This window comes from Peromyscus maniculatus, chromosome 17 (genome assembly GCF_049852395.1).
Source record: "Peromyscus maniculatus bairdii isolate BWxNUB_F1_BW_parent chromosome 17, HU_Pman_BW_mat_3.1, whole genome shotgun sequence".
Taxonomy (NCBI): Eukaryota; Metazoa; Chordata; class Mammalia; order Rodentia; family Cricetidae; genus Peromyscus; species Peromyscus maniculatus.
The window spans coordinates 7013708-7036299 of record NC_134868.1 but is presented as its reverse complement, the minus strand read 5'-3'; the positions used below and the strand labels follow the sequence as shown (position 1 = coordinate 7036299).

The following is a 22592-nucleotide window of genomic DNA, read 5'->3' as shown; positions in this document are numbered from 1 at the left end:
AAAATACTACATTTTTCAAAACTGCATTATGATTCTTCACTTAAACATTTTCTTCAGTGTAATTTTAAATTATTTTATCTAAAATAAGACAGGTCTCTAGTTACTGTTCTTAGATTCAATTTTTTTTTTCAATAATTGAGTAAAACTGAAATTTATTATATGCCACAGTCGTCCTAAGGACCTCCATGCTTATATATATAGCCTCTATGGTTCTATGGGTTGTGGTCTGATTGTTCATTTTATATCTAGAATCCACCAATGAGTGAGTACATACCATAACTGTCTTTCTGGGTTTGGGTTACCTCACTCAGGATGATTTTTTCTAGTTCCATCCATTTGCCTGCAAATTTCATGCTTTCATTGTTTTTCTCTGCTGAGTAGTACTCCATTGTGTATATGTACCACATTTTTTTCATCCATTCTTCCGTTGATGGGCATCTAGGTTGTTTCCAGGTTCTGGCTATTACAAATAGTGCTGCTATGAACATAACTGAGCATGTATCTTTATGGTATGTATCAGCATTCTTTGGGTATATGCCCAAGAGTGGGATGGCTGGGTCTTGAGGTAGTTCGATTCCTAATTTTCTGAGAAACCGCCATACTGATTTCCACAGTGGTTGTACAAGTTTACATTCCCACCAACAGTGGAGGAGTGTTCCCTTTGCTCCACATCCTCTCCAACATTGGTTGTCATTGGTGTTTTTGATCTTAGCCATTCTAACAGGTGTAAGGTGGTATCTCAGAGTCGTTTTGATTTGCATTTCTCTGATGATTAAGGATGTTGAGCATTTCTTTAAATGTCTTTCAGCCATTTGTAGTTCTTGTTTTGTGAATTCTCTGTTTAGCTCTTTAGCCCATTTTTTAATTGGACTGTTCAGTGCTTTGATGTCTAGTTTCTTGAGTTCTTTATATATTGTGGAGATCAATCCTCTGTCAGATGTGGGGTTGGTGAAGATCTTTTCCCAATCTGTTGGCTGTCTTTTTGTCTTACTGACTGTGTCTTTTGCCCTGCAAAAGCTTCTCAGTTTTGAGAGGTCCCATTTATTAATGGTTGTGCTCAGGGTCTGTGCTGTCAGTGTTTTATTTAGGAAATGGTCTCCAGTGCCAATGCGTTCAAGAGTGCTTCCTATCTTCTTTTCTATTAAGTTTAGTGTAACTGGATTTATGTTTAGGTCTTTGATCCACTTGGACTTGAGTTTTGTGCATGGTGTTAGATTCAATTTTTAACAACCCATATAAGCTGATTGGTTTAATCTGCTAATCTATAATATAGTGGAGCCAGTCAAAAAGTTATCAATTTACCTAGAAATGAGTCAGGACACAATGTATGAGGGACCAAAAAGTAAGTCCAAACATGGGCAGAGATACTAATCACTGCTTGTGCACTTCCAGACATGTGTATTGTCTGGTTTTGGGTGTTTGTTTGTTTGTTTGTTTGTGGTGTGTGTGTGTGTGTGTCTGTGTCTATGTCTGTGTGTGATGCATAGGCACATGCTTTAGTTTATAAATGGTGGTATCTTTTCTTTCAAAAGAAATAATGCAATTACAAAAATAAAATATTCCCTAAAATTGATTTTCAAGACTGAATGGCTTCTCAAACACAAATACTGCCCCAAATTTCTATTTGGGATTGTAGGAGCCAGAGGGGTCAAGGACATCACAAGGACATCCACAGAATCAACAAGTCTGGGTTCATAGGAGCCCACAGAGACTGAACCAACAACCAGAGAGACTCCATGGGACTGACCTAGTTCCTCTGCATATATGTGGCAGTTGTCTACTTTGGTCTTCTTGTGGGGCTCCTAACAGTAGCAGCAAGGGCTGTCTCTTGACTCTTTTGCTGGTTTTTGGAACCCTATTCCTCATGCTCGGTGGCCTTGCACAGTTTTAATACAAGGCAGGGAGCTGAGTCTTACTGCAACTTTATATGTCATGTTTTGTTAATATCCATGGGAAGCCTGCCCTTGTCTGAATAGAAAAGGAGGGGAGTGGAATGGGGCGGCAGAGGGGAAGTAGGGGGAAGAGACTGGGAGGAGAGGAGGGAGGGGAAACTGTGGTCAGGATATAAATCAAGTATAAATATTTTTGAAAAATGCAATGCCTAAATTAAGAAGTCCATAGAGATGAAGGCAGGATGGTGACCAGAGACCGTCACACACAGTCAAGAATGGAGTTTCCTTTGCAGGAGTTGAAGAGCTGAATTAACTCTGGTAGGAAAGATTTAGCACTAACGCTGACTCAGAAAGCAATGCCAAGAAATAACTACTTCTCAAAGTTATGAAAAAGCCAGAGAGGGAATGAGTTTCCTTCATGGGCCTGTGATCACATGGCCAACATCATTCCAGATTTGGATGGAAGGTGGGAAGAGAAGGAAGGAAAACAAACAGTGGTGAGAGACATGAAGAAAGCCTTGGCGAGACTAAGTAAAATGGCCACTGCCAAAGAGAAGAGAAATTGATGTTGCCCAGTAAAAGACCCCTTGGCTTCCTGCCACAATAGCCTCCTTTTTCTCCCTAGTTCTCATATCCAGCTTTTTCTAAAATGTACAAGCTAGCTATGCTGGTTTCAGTGTTTTAGATCTTACATAGACACATTTAGAAGGTTTAAAAAGAACACCTGCCCACAACTTAGGCTGTAGTTTTAAAGGGTATGCAGAAAGTAGTCTACAACTTTTTGTGCACATACACATCTTTCAAAACAACAACAACAACAAAAAATACATGCAGTCATTTTAAAAAAACTATTGGATAAAAGGTAAGATTAAACCCAAAGCCATGCCCACAGAAAGAATTCTTCATTTATGTAGAGTGTCTACAAAACACTCAGTCATGACCTAGCTGGGACTTTTAAACAGACACAGGAAGATGCCACAGCATCATTCCTCAGACTGTGAAGGCAGTTAAGCTGCCGAAGTCCACTAGCTGTGGTCAAAGAGAGAAGGCTTGTAAGACAATACTGTGAGAGTTTCACAGTTTTATGTAATGTCACATTCCTTGGATTACAGATTTGGAGTTTTCAGAGATATAGAAATATGAGATTTTTATACTTTCATGTGTAATTCTACAAAGTTCTAACAGTCAATGCGAAGGTGGTACAAAAAAAATATCTCAGCATAAAGCCACCCTTGTCTTTTTTAAAAATAGTACATCTCTGCCCAGTAAATGATCATAAACTTTTTGACATTTCTATTTTTCTACTTTGATCTAAAATAAAAATCTGACTTCATGCTACAATGACCTGAATAAACGCATTGTAAATAATAATTAACACGCAGAGAAAGCATTCATGTGGAAGGGCTGCTTTGATGTATCACACACTGCTACCCAACCTCTCTCCACACTGGTATTTTGAGTCTTGCTCCCAATAAAAAATACCTCCTGTTCTAGCACCACAGCATCCATCAGAATTGTCTTTCAAAAGACAACTAAATCTGCCCATAGAAGGTGGTTTCCAAGGTTGTTTCTCTTTGTCCAAAAAGCCCTCAACATTTTATATGTAATGCATATACATATATATATATATATGATATATAATATATATTATATTACAGATACTGTATACACACACACTTCTTATGCTTATTTAATCTAGTACTTATCTAGATGCTGGTGATAAAGGTCTTGGTAGGTGGAATTCAGGTTGCTAAGCAGCTAACCTTAGTACAGGAAATTTACTCTGAATTATCCAAGTTGACCCACTGTAATCATATACATCCTTCACAACATAATGGACAATAGTCACTCAGTATGAGCCAAAATTGGAAACCAGAGATAGGATGAGGCATAAAGCAGGTGGGCAGGGGTGGGCTGGGGTAGGTGGTGGTGGTCCCCACACAGATATGAAAAGTGGGATGACTGACTCATCACTGCTGGCTTTCAAGGTGGATGGAGAAAGAATGGTCAACTCTGTAAACTGAGAAGACTCCTGGCAAAACACCAGAAACAAAAATGGAGCCTCAGTCTACAACGGCATGAGGTTCAATCATGGAAACTGGATGAACGTGGAAGTGAGTCAGCTTCAGCACCTCTACAAAGAACTACTGTCCTGTGTGATTTTGTACTGGGAAAGCTGAGGCAGTAACACCAGCCAGTTCACTGCCCACTTCTAACCTAAGCAGGACAGGTAAGTCCACAATGTTTCACATCATCACACTCACCGCACTTTGTTAAAAGTGGTAACAAAGAACTAATAACTGATATACCCACTTTGAATTATTTCCTACGTAACAGTTCAAATTGCCACGGCAGCTTTTGAAAATTACATGGCGAGAGACAGTTGGTAAGAAGAAATAGCATAGATTGCTGGGCGGTGGTGGTGCATGCCTTTAATCCCAGCACTCGGGAGGCAGAGGCAGGCGGATCTCTGTGAGTTCGTGGCCAGCCTGGTCTACCAAGTGAGTTCCAAAAAAGGTGCAAAGCTACACAAAGAAACCCTGTCTCGGAAAAAAAGAAAGAAAGAAAGAAAGAAAAGGAAGAGGAAGAAGAGGAAGAAGAGGAAGAAGAGGAAGAAGAGGAAGAGGAAGAAGAAGAAGAAGAAGAAGAAGAAGAAGAAGAAGAAGAAGAAGAAGAAGAAGAAGAAGAAGAAGAAGAAGAAGAAGAAGAAAGAGCATAGAGAATGAATCAGGGTTTTATCATGAGTGCCAAATGGCATTTTCCGTAGAATGTATTAATGATAGCATCATCTTAGAAAGTTTCTACATGCCTAGGAAACTCCCATCATCACATCCCAGGAGAAAACCATGTTTTAGGTTATTTGTTTGTTTTCCACCATCGTACATTGGTTTTGGCCACTCAAGAACTTCAAATAACAAAAGCACATGCAGAGCCCTGGTGTAAGGCGTCTCTCCTCCATAAGCTATGTATCAGTAGTATATATCTTCACTTCTGTGCAGTAGGCTTCTGTCGGAACTACATTCTTCAGTTACTGATGACCTCTGCATGGCTGCTAATTTGGAACTACTGTTAATAAAGTTGCTTTGAGGATTCTTTTTTTTTTTTTCATTTCTTTTGAACCAAAGCAACTATACAGTTATGTTTAGGTTGGTATCAAATTGCCAGACTTTTCTCCAATATTCACTGCTTTAATACACTGCCATTTGAATAAGAATATTTTTTTCACTTCTATCTTTTCTCCCCTTGTCCCAGTGATTTTAATGGATGGTCAGAGCTGAAAATTACTATAACTGATTAAAAACTCCTCAGTGAAGAACTAATGTCTTGCTCATCTTTGCTTCAGCCAATATATTTAGTACAGCTTTTACCAAAGAGAACTTGTAAATCCTATTAAATTTTACCGACTTTAGATAAACATGGCAAGTCTAGTGACTCTGTTTTATATACATAGATATATACACTCCATGCAGGATTTTGAGTAAGACATTTCCCAAGTTGGGTTATTGTGTACTCTATCTGATTCTAAGCTAGATGAGGGAGTGACAGGCTACCTGTCTTATTAAGGACTATGTTCTTCGACTCAGACACAGAGGTTAGTGGAAAAATAAGAACAATCCTTTCTTTTAAGCTTTAATGCACATTTTAATTAAAAAATAATGCACAAGGCTGCACTGTGGGACAGTTCCAGTCTATGCACTTATTGTTTAGGGGACCCAAGATAACTCTGAAAACTGCAATTATTTCAGCAAGTATTTTTTATAGATTAGCTTACTTGTCCTAGAAATTACACTAGATGTGACACACACACACACACACACACACACACACACACACATATACCATAATATTCAATACATAGTATCAATCTTAAGAATAAGGGCAAAAAGGAGCTGAGCTCTCACAGGAGTGATAAGAAATACTATCTTTGTCTCAAACAGTATGGTCTCAAAAATCTCCTTTCAAAACTTTTGCCTAAGGTGATTCTTGAAATGCAAATACCCTCTTAAGATAATATTTTGAGTAACTGATTTATGTTTTTGTAAATGAGGAGGTAACAAGTAATAATTTACCTATTTTTGCATTCTAGTAAAATAACTGCTTTAAGAATTAAGTAATCTCACAATGAGGTGAGCTCTGAATTGGCTTTCCATTTCAGCGGTCTTTTAAGTGGCAGTGGTATCCAAAGAGATACCATGTTTCATTTTTCTAGGAAAAACCCCGAAGGCATAGAAATCCTTGAGACTACAAGACAGTGGAGGGCAATAGGATGAATGTATCCATTTGACAAATGGAACACTGGAGGAGAAGGTTCACCTTAAGAGACTTTCCTCACAGCTTCTCCCTGAGAACTAGCTTCGCGGTACTGTAAGTTATCCAGAGAGGGAAGCAAACAATATTCCTACCGAGCTCTAACACCTATGAACTCAGAGACCAGCATGGCAAAATAGCTCCAAGTGTGCACTAGCAGCACACACACCTTGGTGGAAACCGACGACTCTGATTGGATCCAAGGCCTGCTCAACAAGAGGGAGACCATGCCTAGTACTAGAAGCCGGGCCAACTACCCAGGGCTAGTGAAGTCACGGAATCTGGAGGTGAATCTACAGCTGCCATTTTACTAAAGCAGCATGATCCCTACCTCCATTCTAAATATACCCACAGGTAAGTGTAGTTCTCACACCTCATCAGTTAAACATCTCACTGCAACAGACCAAGCCCATTGTAGAAAACTACTACCAACTGAAAAACATAGAACAAGAGGTAGAGTGGTGCCCAGTCTCAGCGGACAGATCTGCAGTGGACAGATCTCCTATACCTAAGCCTCAGGAATTACTGCAGATGAGTATGTAGAAAGATTGTAAGCCAGAAAACCAAGAAGTTTTCTGTGAGACTGTGTCTCCTAGAAATGTCAGAAAGGCTATACATCCATGGAATCTCATCAGCATGGCTTCCTAAACAAGACCTGAGTAATGACGACACCACTGGAAATGTTAAGATGGAAGGGGAAAAGCCCTAAGGACCACCAGCTACAGGAAATGGGTGATGCTGAGGAGAAATGTTCTTCCCCAGAGAAGGGCCCTCCAGTGGGTTAGCCAATGTCAGGTAGTCAGCTCTGTCATATACACACAAGTAATGTTATATGGACTTTCTGAAAAGGTTGTGTTTATATATTTATCAGCACACACTCACATACACACAACACCACCACCACAACAACAACAAGTAAAGAAAAAAAAACATGAATTAGAGAGGAAAGAAGGGGTACATAAGGGAAGGTTTGGAGGGATGAAAGAGAAGGGGAGAATGATTGCAATTATATCATAAAAAGTCTTCCTTGAAAAGAAAAGTATGTGTGAATCTGGCTTTTGATGTTTCTGAGAAAGCAACAGTTTAGGGAAAAAGCTGGGATGGAAGGAAGAAAATGAACACAGAAGATTCCTTCTACCTATGGAAAGTCTGAGGGAAGAGTAAAACTTAAACTTGGCAGATAACAGCAGTCAATCCTTGACATCCATGTGGTGTTGGTTCCAATAACCCATCCCATCCACAGATAACAATGTGACAATCAAACACTCTATATACAATACTGTAGCATTTCTCCATGACCTTCACATATCCTTTTGGATATTTCAAACCATCTCGTGATGATTTACAATAAGGAATGTAATACAAATGCTATAGAAATAATTGTTATACTATTTAGAGAATAACAGGAATAAAGTCTGTATATGTACAGGGAAGATTCAATTTTCCTACCAAATATTTTTAATCTATTGCTGGTTTAATGTGCAAGGCTGGCTATAACTACCAACAGGAATCCAGCACGGACAGAGAATAAACATTGCAAGATAATTTCAGGTAAAGAAATGATTTATTCTGTGTTAGCTGATTTTCTGATTGAAGCTGATTTCTTTAAATGCTATAAATCTTTATTAAATAGCTTTTGGGCAATTTTTCCAAATCTGTTTCACATGCCCATCTCCTAATGAAACTAAGCAAGCACAGCAGAACATTTCTAAGAGTCATTAAGTACATCCATTACTTTGTAGTGCTAGAATATAACCACTCTCGGAGAAGGACTCAAAACTCCAAAGGTTCCATTTAGAGACCTACTACCCTCAAAAGTTCCATTTTCCTTTCACATAGTTATCAAATTAGTTCTTACTACCAACACATAATTGACACACATGTTTACTCTAACTTCACTTTTCTAATTCATTTCTAATATTCTCTAAAAATAATTGATCTTCAGGGTGTGGCCTGGTGATATCACTGTACTACTTTCATTTAGTTTGTCTTAGAAGATGAAATTGCAGTGGCTAATATTTTGTCCCTGGAACATCGGCTCCAAATGTGCTTAGGCCAGTCTCGAGTGTCAAGGGCTTGCATATACCTGCATTTAAACAGCAATGTGTTTATGAAGCAAAGGAAGGAGAAGAGGCCAGGGTGGAGATGTAGCTCAGTGGTAGCAGAGTGCGTGCCTTGCATACTCAAGGGAGGAATGAAGAGAGGGAGGGAGAGAGGCGGGAAAGAGGGAGGGGAAGAAGGGAGAAAGGAGGGAGGAAGCAAGGAAGGAAAGACAGAGGGAGGGAGAGATTATTAAAGTGATTTCCTTAATTGTTGCTTGTTCTCATATTTTTGAGTCTGCTTCATGAAACTGATCTGTACACAGTGAAGTTATTACTACAGCCATAAAACAAACTGTTTTCCTTTGTGAGCTATTTTTATTGTAGCTACAAATTCCTCTAAATGAAAATGTGTTCCACTGTTCCTTAATGAATATACATGATATAACCATATTTTGCTGTGATGGCTCATTTACTATTGGATTATAAGCCTGCGGACAGAAGCATGTCACTCTTAGAGGCCTCCCAGGCTCCCTTGGGTAAATCATAAGCAAAAAGAGAAGGTTCAAAGTTGCAGTGAGACTGACTTTGAGTCAAGTCTATATGCTCATGTCTGAGTAACAGCAACAGCTAACTTTAGAGGGTAGTGCTGCAATGTTTTAAGAATGCTCTAAACATACCAACATTCAAAATTTTGTGGAGTCACTGGAGTATGAGGCCAGGTAGTGTTGCTTTGTGGTCAAATTAAAAATAGACTCTGCCTGGGAATCATTAATATTCCATTACAATACACTGAATGATTACCACCATCCCTACTCACACTTTCCTTTTTTAAAATTCATTCTTAAAAATGTATTTTGTTCATTTTACATACCAATTCCAGTTTCTTCTCCTGTCCCTCCCCACCTCCCCTCATCCCACCCCACATCCACTCCTCAGAGAGGGTAAGGCCTCCCCTTGGGGCATCAACAAATCTAGCACACTAAGTTGAGGCAGGGCCAAGCCCCTCCCCCACTGTACTTTTTAAGTAGCACCTGTCCGGCATACCTTCCTAACAGACTCCTTTTGTGAGGGTTTTTGCTGTTGTTTCAATTAAGTACAAACATGATTTGCAGATTTTCAGCTACTTCAAAGTATCATTCTCATTATCATCACCGTCATTCAAGGTCTGAACCATGCAAAAGGCACTACCATTATCTTGGCTTCCAGACTTCCACGGAGAAGGTAGAAAGAGAAGCATGCCTTTCATCTCACAACTCGGCTTGATTGGCCGGCCATACTGAAAAGAGGCAGCAAGAGTCTGTATTTTGAGCCACAGCCTTCAACGCTTTTCTCTTTAGATGCTCACTAACATAGCTTTTCTTTTCAAAGGCTCTCCTTATACTAGGATAAGCATCTGAGCCCTTTCCTCCATAGATACTGTTGCTACCAGGTTTACATGACCTTCTCTTTGAGAGCTCACCTACTCCAGGCAACAGTTGATGCTCTTTTTATAGCTACACTTAAATACCGCCCATAAGTTCCTATTTTCAACTACATACTCCGAATATAACTCAGATCAAGTATTTTTGAGAATTCGCTTCTGGCTTTTCATTTATAAAAAGTTTAGACCTGTTTCAGACTGAGGCCCCCTTCTTCCTCTCCTCCAGTCTTTGGGGCATGATCTTTTGAGAATGCTGCTATAAAAAGAACATCTTTCTTAGATTTAGGTCTGAATATTTGCTGGCTCCATTATTTGTGCATGCTTCTTTGTCTAAACCAGTAGCACAAGAGGAAAACAAACATTAAGAGACATGATTTGAGTTTTCAAAAACAGAAACTGTAAAAAACACTCAGCACTGACACTGAATGGATGCTTAAAGATCGCCAACCATTTTCCAACTCCTTTTGTGCCAAGGCATATTCTGCTTCAAAGACATCACAGGAGGAAGTCTGAACACGACAGGGAAACTGAGTACCCACTTGTGGTGCAGGAGGGGAAGGACAAAGGAAGAGGCTGTACAGCACATACTGCAGGCCTCACGAGTCCACGGGGTACATGCTTTATCTTACAACTTTAGAGATGAAGACAGTGATTAAGATTAAGAGAGATTAAGAAGTAAAATGAACATCAATACCCGCTGCCAAGATTCCATCACTAGTGACATCACTAGGAATACTCAGATACACTGGGGAGTCCAGGGACTTCCACAACTCCATCAGGAAGCCATGTGCACGACAAACAGACATGCATTACATCTCAGTCCCTCTGTTCACTCTAAGACACAGGGACCACAATCATATGTTATATGACCTGCAGCATCTCGCTCTCCAGATTCTTCTACACTGTTTATCTCAAACTCGTCCATGAAGCATTCTGATGCATTCAGTTTTGCAAATCACAGACCAGTGAGAAGACAGAATTTAACAGCCCTGACAGTCCTGGAACTCACTTTGTAGACCAAGCTGGCCTCAAACTCACAGAAATTCATATGCATCTACCTCCCAAGTGCTGGGATTAAAGTGCACCACCATGCCCAGTGAGAATTCCAGTTTACCACTTGTTTCTCTCCAACTCCATTTGGTTAGAACACAGTCAGAAAGGCATGGGGGATTTGATCAAACAATCTAGCAACAGAAGCTCTAACAAGAGGCTCAAAGTAATAACACTTCCTATACATGTCCCTCCACACGACTGACAACATCCTTAGAAGAGTAAGAGGTTCATGTTGCTGTTCAGCTTTCAATTCTTCAAAATAATCCCCAATGTATTTTTGCTTTAAAGACTGAATTTACTTCTGTATAACTCACAAATATCCAAATACACATTTAAATCCATATTTAAATCCATTTAAGAAGGAAAATCAGAAAAGCAGGGTCTACTCAACCCCTATTGTGTTTATGTCCTAAGTTAATGAAGTTTGTTAGAAGCCATTGACTCTTTCATTGTTTTTAATATTGCTAGTTTTATCTGAGCTATGTTACATGATATCCAATACTCTTGAAAGAATCACAAAGAGCAGTAAAATTTCATTAAAGCCAATTTTAATATGATGCCTAATCTGATTGAATAGAGAGAACTGACCTTCCCTTTTTCTTTTTAGTAAACCTGCTCATTACTTTTTCATTAAAACTTCATTTTTTGAGATAGTTGTAGAATAGTTTGGCGTTACAAGGAATAATGGATTCCTTGTACCTTTATATGGTCCCATTCGATGTTGAGATTTGTAAAAGACTAATATATCATCACAAGTAACAAGATTAATAGAATCTGGCCTCATTCATATTTCCTCAGCTATATTTCCATTCACTGATAATCACAGAATCTAACGCAAAGGGGGAAGGGCAAGCCGATGGAGTGGGGAGGTAAGGAAAAGCGAAGACCTGCTGCTTGAGGTCAACCTTTCGGTGGGAAATAGAGGAGAGTGGGGCACCTTATGTCATGTTTGCAGTCTTCTCCCCCACTGAATGGGTCAAACTAGAGGCCAGATGGAGCTGGGGAGGTAAAGTAGGCTTGCTTGCTTTTGCTTTTCTAGAAGAATCCTTATAGTTCTTATTGTCAACTCTGTGTAAACAGGTCCTTTGTAGAGTTTGAACTCATAAAATATTTTATCTCTAACTTTCCAAAGTATTTTGAGTTGTTTTTATTTACACTTACAGACAGCCATAACTGAAAAAGCTAATGGTTATGAACCTGCATCATATAATTTTTATTCTCTAATTGTTTCTTTCTTGCCCAAGAAAATGTATTAATCTTCATCTAAAATTCATTTCTCTTTGTTGAGCTCTGAATCTGTTTAAGGTTTGCGACTTTCTGCCCAGATTTTCCATTGTTTTTAGAACGTACATTTCCTTAAGAATACCAAGTGAGACATTACATCGAAAACCAAGTATGTATCTGTAAAGCATCCAACCAACGAAAGGATGGACATAGAAAGTCTATGAAGTTCTGGAAACTTCTAAAAGGATCTTGTCTAAACTGTCCTTGAAGAAAGCAAGAAAAAAGAAATGCACTTAATTAAGAAATTTAGTGAGAGTCTGCCCAGATAAATCTATAATAATTTAAATTCAGTGTTCTTTATCTTTCCTTAATGAAATAAAGCATTTAAACCTTCCCTAAAGCAAACACAGTGAGACTGTTAATAGGAGGTAGAAAATGAAACAGAATAACAGTTTCAATGAAAAACGCAGCGTCTAACGGAGCATCAAAATCATTACCACCTTTGACGAAGGTAAATGATCTTCTACCGCTGACTGTCTTCCTGCTTTGTTTACTTTAGATTATGGATGTTTATAACTTTTACTCCAGACAACTTATGGGGAAAACTTATTTGCAAAACACTCAAATTCCTCATCTGATTATTTAAGAAACAGCTGGAACTGCACTGACAATTGTAGAAGGGTCATCTAGTCTCTTGTCATCTTGTCATCCATTCTGTCAGCACAGTGGAAGGCCAGGCAGAGGAAGAGCTTATACACTCTGAATTAAAGAACAGAGTTACGTTTCTCATTCAATACACAAATAGATTAGGGTGTGGTTTCCTTGGTCCTGTCTGTTCAGATAAAGCAGAATAGACTATCCACGTGCATTCATTCTAATACTGGAGAACTGCTCAAACTAAAGAAAATCCTCCTTGTTTCTCAGCAGCGTGCCATCTCTGAGGACATGTGTACATTTGTCTCCAGAATCTTTTCCAAGTCCTACACCACCTGGTAAACACATGCTAAACCTTTAAAAAACTGTCTCCAACTACGCAACCGCGATATAGGTAGAAATGTTACTTCTGGCTCAAAAACATTTGAAAAAATATAAATCTAAATGTAACGGAGATTTAAAAACTGTTGTTTTTCATTAAATAGAGTGGCTGCCCTTTAAGCAACGGCTGTCCTAATCAGCAACTGTAACTCCACAGCTACCCAAAGCAGGTTCCACCACATGGGCCAAAGCCTTGGGAATTCTGTTCCCTCAGGCACTGCTCTCTCAAGGCCACTAAAGGAAACTATATCTAGATCTCTATCCCTTTAAAGAACTCATGATTCAAAGGCTGAGGTGAAATTCTGCTACCTCAGAGATGCTGTATAGCAAGTAGCTAACCTCTCCTTACTCCTCAAAAAACAGGATCCTTCTGCTCTGCCCCCACTTAAGACCTCTCTTTATCCATGGTTACTCCCTACCACTTCCTGTCAGCTAATTGCAGACTCAGCCTCCTGACCGAAGGTTCATTTTATTTAATCAAACAAATGTGACATGTCTTTGCATCATTCAATAAATATTCCACAGAATAAACAAATGTAACACATCCTAAATTAATATTACACAAGAAAAAAACAAGGCCAATATGAAAGAACAAAATACCAAGTTCAATGAAGTAGATTAAAGCATTTCTGATCATTAATACAGTAACTTATATTTTTATCAGAAACGTATTCAAAGCCCTATTTTCACTCTTACCACACTTTTTTAAAAATCTCAGAATGTCATGAATGCCTGTCGTTTTACAGGTTGGAAATAGGGCGGAGGGAGAGAAAAAAGTGTTACTCACAAACCTGTGAGATGGTAACATACACTTCTGTGGTTAGCTGTACGGCATACATATTATATAATTGGAATTGTCTCCCAAATTAAAAGATAGTGAAAAGGAAAGCAAGCAGAACATCAAAGAATTTAAGAGTTGAAACAGGGGAGGAGGAAAGAAAGCGGAGGAGGAGTAGAAGTAGAAGCTAGGGAAAAGGTTGAAGACTCAACAATGAAATGAAGTCACAGTGCTTTCAAGAAAACCTTTCCTTCACTGGGGCTGACAGTAAACACCATTCCTGTTATACTAAAACAAAAACACGGCCTCGATGCGTGAGTGGCGGCAGAGGGCTGCTCTGAAAGGAAATCCGGATTTCACATGACAGTTTCCACACTCAATGCCACTAGTATTTCCAGTCACTAGATTCTGCCCATAGTAAATAACGGGTCCCTCCCTGAGGTTCACAGCCATGATTTAGCTGCAGGACTTCACAAAGCATCAGGCCAACCCTTGTCAGAGTAAATCAAGAACAGCATGTTTAGCTAACGTGGACAGCTGTCAATGCACTGTACATTATCTACGCTTGGTTCTAGACAGCCTCATCAAAATCTTACAGTCTACCCAATAATATACCTGTAGCTATGGAGGCATCCACATGCTTATTATTAATATCTAAATGCTTTTAAATTAACATCTAAATATCTAGATATTTTCCAGTCAATTTCCCTTTCTCATGGAGTTGATAAAAACTTCACAGGCCCTCCCTTAAAAAGACTCCATCATTTTCCTCTGTAATACCATTACCACCACCACCACCACCACCACCACCACCACCACCACACACACACACACACACACACACACACACACACACACGAAAAATAAAAATAAAAGAGTTGTTAACACTAATAGCTTTAATAGAGTGTGCACAACACACTCAGCATGTCACAGTTCTTCACCCTCTATTTCCCATCCTCATTTGAAATTGTACCCTCAGAAATGGCAGTATCTACTCAACAAGGAAGCAATCTTAAAAAATATCTTGTTGGACTTCTTTAGGTATACTAACATGGTAAGGGAAAAACCTCACAGGAATGCATCCATAGAAAAAGAACTACAGATAACTGAATGGCTGAGAGTGGGAGAATTAGTCTTCTTCAGGAATAAGCCTATAATTGGTTATCCAGTAACGGGTGGTCAGCCCTAAAACATCTAAATCACATACATACAAGTAACACTAATTGAGCAGGTTACAGCATTCATATAACAATAACAACTAAAGAAAAAGAAGGCCTGATTTCAAGGGAAGGAAAGCAAGGGGTGAAGTACTTGGAAGGGACTGGGAGGAAGGGGTAAAGAGCGCAATTATTAAATAATTAAATAATTAACAATTTTTAAATAATTAAAAAATCTTGTAATAGAGTAAATCAAAAACTACAAGAAAAGTAGTATTTTTAACCACATAAGTTTTGAAATCAGTTGCATTAAAATGATCATATTCTGAAGTCTGTCAGTACTGTATTTAATACCTCCTTTCATTTCCCATAGTGTGCCTCTTGACATACTATGGCAGAACTCCACCCTCTCTTATGTTACACAGGCCTGGAGGTGTGGCTTGGCAGGGCAGCCCTAGCTAAGCGTGCACCATATACATAGACTAAAGGTTATATAAATTATAATGAAGGACACCTCTCTCAACAAGCATGTTTCCATCTCACGGCATGATTCAAATGTGTTACCATTCTGAGGCAATCCTTCCAAAGTGACTGATTCCAAAAGAAAGCTATGCATACCAAGTTTTAAATGAAAGACGAGGACTGAACAGAGATCTGTAAAATTCACATTCCCAACATACATATCTTATACCCTACTTCTAAAATATTCATGCCCCACAGCAATTATTATTCCATATCTTATCAAATATGCTAGAAAATCTACGGATGTCAAAGTTGATTTCGTCTCCTTGAAAACAATCTGATGAAAACATGATGAATGTTACAATAATAATGCCAATTGAAAATAATTCATTCACTGCACATCACTTGGGATTTAATCTATTTTGAGAGACAGATGAGTATCCCTGTGACTGAGGATGAACACCATCATACATGCCTCCAGAAGTCTGAAAATGCTTGTTTCTAAAATAACTGTACCCCTGCAACACAAACACCACTCACTAACTAGTGGCATTACCAACTAGTCCACAGCTTCTTATTCTCCCTGCATTACTTATCATGACACAGATTGTTAGAAATTATTGCCTTAGGAAACTTTGTCATCAGAACTACTCAAATCAAGGCTCAATAGAAACACCAATATGAGGCTAAACAAAAAGCTTAAAAACTCAAGGCATTATCAGCTCAAATTAGTAGTAAATATAAATGTAAATCTATTTGAAAACCGACAGTCCTATGCTTACTTTCAGAAGATCCTTGGAGAAATCCACACCTTCATTTACTCCTTGGAGATTTGTAATGAACTCTTGGCAGGTCATCTTCTTTCCAATATTCTAAAATAAAGGAAAATAACATTACACAATTAAGACTAATTCTTTAAAATGTAGATAAGCAGAGTTAGTAACGGATCTGGTTTTGAACACGTGTCTGTGTGTATGTGCGCGCACGCGCATGTGTGTGTGTGTGTGTGTGTGTGTGTGTGTGTGTGTGTGTGTGAGAGAGAGAGAGAGAGAGAGAGAGAGAGAGAGAGAGAGAGAGAGAGAGAGAGAATAAAATTCTAATGTAAGAAAGATGCATGGCTTAGTATGCTTTTAAAACTGTCATACTGTATAAATAACATTAAGTTAAACCTTTATTTTAACCCAGACAAAAATGTGCAAAATGATGCTGCATTTATACAAGTGATATATAATATGGTTTTAAACTTAAAGCATGGGTTAAAATGTCATTTATGAGCTGAATTGGTGCTTATATTTCCTTACATTTAAGTACACTCAGGGTCCTTAGATTCATTTACTTTGAAGCTGGCAGACTATCTTACCAGCAGAGGAAACGACTTCCAAGTAAGATAAGCAGGAATTCATGCTTACAATACCAGGAGGAGCCAGAATGTGCACACAATGTGAACCAGCTGTCTGAGCTGCAGTTCCCACACCAAGCTGAACAGGGGCAAATGACTCTCGTGCATGTAGTGGGCTGCTCTTTATAATGCACCTCTAAGCCTAAGGAATGAATGGGGCAAAAGAATATCTGCCCCTTCCATCCAGAGAGAGGTATCACATCCATCTTCCAATGCAATAAGAAAAAAAAAGGAAAGAAAAGTACCATTCCAAAGTCACTTTATCTTTCAAAGCTGCTCACTTGAGAAATAAATCTTGAAAAGACATCAAAGAACCGAAAGTACTCTGGCACATGCAGGGGAGGGATGCAGACCATAGAGAGGTGGCATGGGTGTACAGCATCTCCAGCAGTATGTAATGCAAATGAACAAAAGGTGCGGTAGCATTCTTACATCTGAACACAATAGTTTCAGGCGGATGCTCTCCAAAGCTATGTGATAGCCTCACAAACAGCAGAGGTAAGATGTGAACCGTGGCAGTCAAAATGACTGAAGCACATGCTCCCACAGACAAAGAGTACAAGTACTTCACTGATAGTTTCACAGCAGCACATACACAGAACCCCAGCTTTGAGAACACACCCTTTTCTCGGGGCAACTGTCACACACCTTCCCTGTGTTCTACTCGACTCATCCCACCCGGCTCTCTAAATATTTAGAGTGGAAGTGTGAAAACTGTTTTGTCAAAATTCTTGCCTTTTCCATCAGCAAGTAGGCACAGAGTTCCTACGAAAGACTGGATGAATCGCTTGACACTAAGAACAAGCCTTGCCAGTCAACTTATTCAGTAGATATTTCCAATGAATAAAGTCTGCATTTCTGAAGTTTTGATGATTTTTTTTTATTTAAAGCACAGGAAGGAACTTTAATTTTAAAATGTCCTTTGTAATGGTATACCAAAAATGACAAAAATTCAATTTTCATAATCTTTTCTTAGGTCAAACAAGGTACCTCAAGGTATCATCAAATCATTTCAATATGAGTTGGCAAGGTCTTTTTTTGTTCCAAGAACAAAGAAAAAACTGAATAATCATGAAGCAATTACGTCTTTTAAAAGTCTTTGCATCAATGAAAAAATTTTTAAAGACTCCTCAATATAATCACTAATCACACAAAAAATATTTTAACATGTCTGAGAAATTCAAATTCCTTTTTAAAATTGGTACATTATTTTGCTTCTAATAAACTGTTAATAATTATTACCAAGTATAAACCATTCTAAAATGTTTAACATGTGATAACATATTTCATTTCAATTTGTAGTTTTTATTGCAAAGAAGAATTATGATCCAGAAATAAAACATTCTAAGTATAAAAACCTAACACAAGTAAACTTTTATAGATAATCAGACGAAATATAAATTCAAGGAGAAATATGAAATAAAATAGTGACTCTTTGGTGGATTTGGGCAAAGTAAGGTGGGAACCTTCTGGAAAGGATTGACCACTAACACAATTGCTAATTCATGAGATTTTTAAGAAAATCTCAAAGTCAACATGAGTTTGGAGGAAGTTGGTCCCAGCTTTCATGGAAGACTCTGAGGGGTTTAAGATTTCAACAGAAGTAGAATTAGAAATAGAGCCCAAAAGACAGGACTGACTTGTTATAATCAGGACATAATCATGCAAACAACAGTTTGTCTTATTTATATGTCAGAAGAACATGATCCTGGAGATGACGCCCACTGCTGGTGAAGCTGCTGCTACATTACTGAAATGACAACACAGATCCAGTCTGGAGCATCACATACAGTCAAAGACAGGGCATTCCAATTTTATCCTGCTGCTGTGATAACACAAGAAGCAACTTACGGAAGGAAAGGATTTATTGTATTTATACTTGCAGTTCACAGTCCATAACTGAGGGAAATCAGGGCAGAAACTTGTGGTCAGAACGTGAAACAGAAACCGTGGAGAAGCGCTGCCTGCTGGCTTCCTCTCTTGGCTTGCTTGTAGGCTCATGGCTTCACTAGCTATTATACTGCCCAGAGCCATCTGGCCAAGACGGTACTGCCTACAGTGAGATGGCCTTCCTGCATCAAAAGACGACCCCACACAGACCTGCCCACAAGCCAATTGTCCTAGGCAATTTCTCAGTTGAGGTTTTCCGCTCAGTTAGCTGTAAGCTGTGCCAAGTTGACAAAGCTGTGACCTGAGGGTTGAAAAACTGGACTCTGATTCTGAAGGACATTCTACCACAAGGAAAAGACTATCCCACAGCACTGTACACTACAGATAAGTCTGTCAACCTACATGTCAAACTCCATTGTCATCTAACTCCAACAACTGCCAGAGACCCCCAACTTTCAGCAAGCACAGGCTGATTAGAAGGTAGGCATCACCAGAAATGCAAAATTCTGCCCCAGCAAGACGATGTCTCCTCAAAGGCTCAGGTGATCATTAACAGTTTGAGTAATTGTTTTAATTAAGGAACATGTGCTGGTACAGAAACATATGGCTATTGCAAACTTAATGATCTGTTGCATAGTATAAGCATAACTTTTAAGGTTGATAAAATTTTCATATATTCATTGTCCCCTGGAACCAGAGAATACCTCCGAGGAATGCCCGAATGGAATGCTCAGGATATGTGGCTGGATTGATGTGCTTTGGTTGTTTAAACATAGGCTATTCATAAAGGATAGTCTTTGCTATCTCTGTTTTGTTATCAGATTGATATCGCTCCCACAGTGAATCTGAGAAGTGTCCTCTCCCATTTTCTTTACAACTGGGATACACTTCATACCTACAGCCATGCAATGAGCTTTTCACTGCGGAGAGATCTTCGTTTACTACCTTAACTGGCTAAAGGTCTACTCAGCGTCTATACTTCTGAGTTCCAGTAGTTTCTTTGTTGTTGTTCATTTCAACAAAATCACCTATTCTGCTGACATACAATGACTGGCAGTATTTACTTAGGATCCTTGTATTTCTACAAGGTCAATCAATAATAATGTTCCCTCTTTCATACTTCATTTTGTAATATATCTCTTCTCTCTTTTCATGGTTTGAAAATGTCATTGATAGGGGGCTGGAGTAATGGCCCAGCAGTAAAGAGCACTGACTAGTCTTTCAAAGGACCTTGATTCAATTCCCCGCAGCCACATGGCAGCTCACAACTGTCTGTAAGTCCAATCTCAGGGGATGTAACGACCTCACACGGGCACATATGAAGGCAAAATGCCAATGCACATAAAGTAAAAACAAATCATTACTTTCTTTTCAAAAGAGAAAATGTCACTGATACTATAGAAGAGTAAACCTATGTATGACCTATGGATCCACTAATTTTTATTGTTCTTCTATTTTGTATTTCTGCCATATGTTATATTTCCTTTTGTTTCACTAGTTTACATGTGTTTATAATTTGTTTCTAAATAGGCAAGATGGTTGATTTGTACTCATTCTTCCTTTCCGAATGGCCCTTACAGCAAATTCACCATACAGGACTACTAATGTATCCTAAAAGATGTTTTTAAAAAATACATTTTTATTTTCATCCCAAATTACTTCTCCATTCCCATTTTGAATTTCTTCCTTGACCCATTATTTGGGAATATACTGTTCTAATGTCCACAAATTTCCTTCAGTCCCTTTTAATTTCATTCCACAATATAGAGAACATAATTTGTACAGTTTCAGTCTTTTTGCATTTATTGACTTGTTTTTTGCCCTGCTCTTTACAAAATCCAAGAACACACTAACGTTTGCCCCTTGTTTTACAGGATGGCACATAGAAACACTCCAGGAAGAACTATATAGCGGTAGTCTGAAAGGCTATTGAGCACAGAGACTTCTGTCTTTTGTGGGGCTAAGATATTCACCTACTTGACATATGTCTGTCTTTACCAGCGCCACCCGCTCCGTGTGTGTGTGTGTGTGTGTGTGTGTGTGTGTGTGTGTGTGTGTGTGTGCATGTAAAGCAGAGCCAAAGTAGATTAATTAATGGAGGAAGGAGTCCAAGAACCAGAGAGGAGGAATACCCCTTTGTGGCTTCTAACTGATTAAATCACTGCCACTAGAGGCAACTCAATCTTCAAGCCTAGTCTCCCCTACAAGCAGGGTAGGCATGTATAGGACAGAGGATGAAAATCCTAACCTTCTAATCAACGGTCTGTTCTCTTGGAATCCACCCCTCCCATTCTGCAGCTACCCAGTAAGCCACAAAGAGTTAATTCCAAATAAAAATCATTATCACCCAGAAAATCTCAAGGGATTAAGGGCTCTCTATAAGAATCTCCTCTCACTTAGAAAACTGCAAACATTTTAGGAGGTCTGTATTAGGTGCTAGATGTTGAAGACCAAAAGAACCAAAGTTTCTCCTAGATCTTTTCCAACCCTGTGCCTATAAAGGTTCTAATCCATGTACCAGAGGCAAAAAACAAACACTACTTACTTTATTACAATTTTCCAGGTGCCTATATTGATTCAAAATGTTACAACTTCTTATTGGATTCTTTTCTTGTTATAAGTGTCCTACTTTGTCTCCAGTAAAAGAGTACTATCCTGAAAACTACTTTGCTGACAGAAGTAGATGCCTCAATCTCTTACTATTTTGTAAGTGGGGGAGGAAAACTTAGGGAATACTCGCTTACTGTGTGTGTATGGGGCACACTACTTCTTTGTAGGTCCTATATTATTTGCTGAAAGTGAAAGATTTAAAATAGTTCAGCAATCCTGTGAGTCCTTCAGGAGCCTGTAGTTTTTTGTTTTTTTTCCCTGAAGGAATTTCTGCTATTGAAGGAAATCCAGTCCAGTCATTAGCTGGCCACTGAGCCAAAGGAGCAGAGACTCAGAAGCCACATGGACAAAGATGGATTCTGCAATGGCAGTAGCACATGCTGAGACTCGCTTTCAATATGCCAGCAGGCAGTTCACCCCGTCTCCCCCTGGATGTTCTACCTACGCAGCATCTTAGGGTCAGGCAGAAGTTGCAAGCCTATCTACTTCTCCGGCCTTTCTTTCTGGGGTATTCATGAAAGGTTTTCTAGAGGACCAAAACCATGTCAGAACTTACCAAAGCTCCATTTGTGTACAAAATCCCCCAAGCTTCCCTTCCACATCATTTGATATGGTGCTTGTCACAACTTGTCACCATCTGAGGCGACAACAATATTCAACAGCTGCCACAGGCGATTTTCCCTGAGTAAGTGCAGAGCCAGGGCAAAGGGAGACAAATCCCAGGGGCGAGTAGCTAGACAAATCATCGACAATCCTCTGGAAATGAGGCTCTGGATCACACCACATTCCTGCCCCCGTAGATATTCATCTTCTGGTTTCACAGTCACTATGACTTGTAAGGCCGTGGGTTTTAAAGGCTGGTTCTCACAGAGCTGAAGAGAAGGGATGTAACCTGACAAGTAAAGCCCTATGCAATGGCTTTTTGGACATTAGGTGTTTTCATCTGGTTTCCCTTGAATACACTCTAGACTGCTACAAGCCTGGGGTTAATTTCCAGGGTCCTAAAAATGGTGACTATCTCTATCAATGTTACCAAAGTTATATTAAAGCAGATTTCCTGAGGCCCTCACTCTGCCATGCTGGAGGTATTGTAATATTGTAATATTCAGCATTCTTCAAAGGAGACTCGTGAATACTATCTTTAAAGACTACTGGGTAAGGATGGCAACATAAGCTTGTAATCCCAGCACTTAGCAGGTGTAAACAGGGGCTCAGGAGTTCAAGACCATCCTCAGCCACATAAGTAGTTCTTGGCTATCCTGTGCTACAGGATACCCTGCCTCAAATAGCAAAGGAAATTACTGTATGAAGAATGCTTTCTC

The 22592-nt window shown here is 39.1% G+C and overlaps 1 protein-coding gene across 10 annotated transcripts in view; it reads right to left on the bottom strand.

Annotated features, from left to right (window-relative positions):
* Positions 1 to 22592, bottom strand: part of Psd3 (pleckstrin and Sec7 domain containing 3) — a 539468-nt gene that overhangs the window by 180038 nt on the left and 336838 nt on the right. For 9 of the 10 annotated variants that reach the window (XM_076553255.1, XM_076553257.1, XM_076553256.1 and 6 more), the window contains one exon: positions 16154 to 16243. In XM_076553255.1, coding sequence (XP_076409370.1) covers positions 16154 to 16243 — 90 coding nt within the window. Of the gene's footprint in view, positions 1 to 16153; positions 16279 to 22592 lie in introns of all 10 variants that reach the window. The other variant, XM_076553263.1, reaches the window with a different exon arrangement.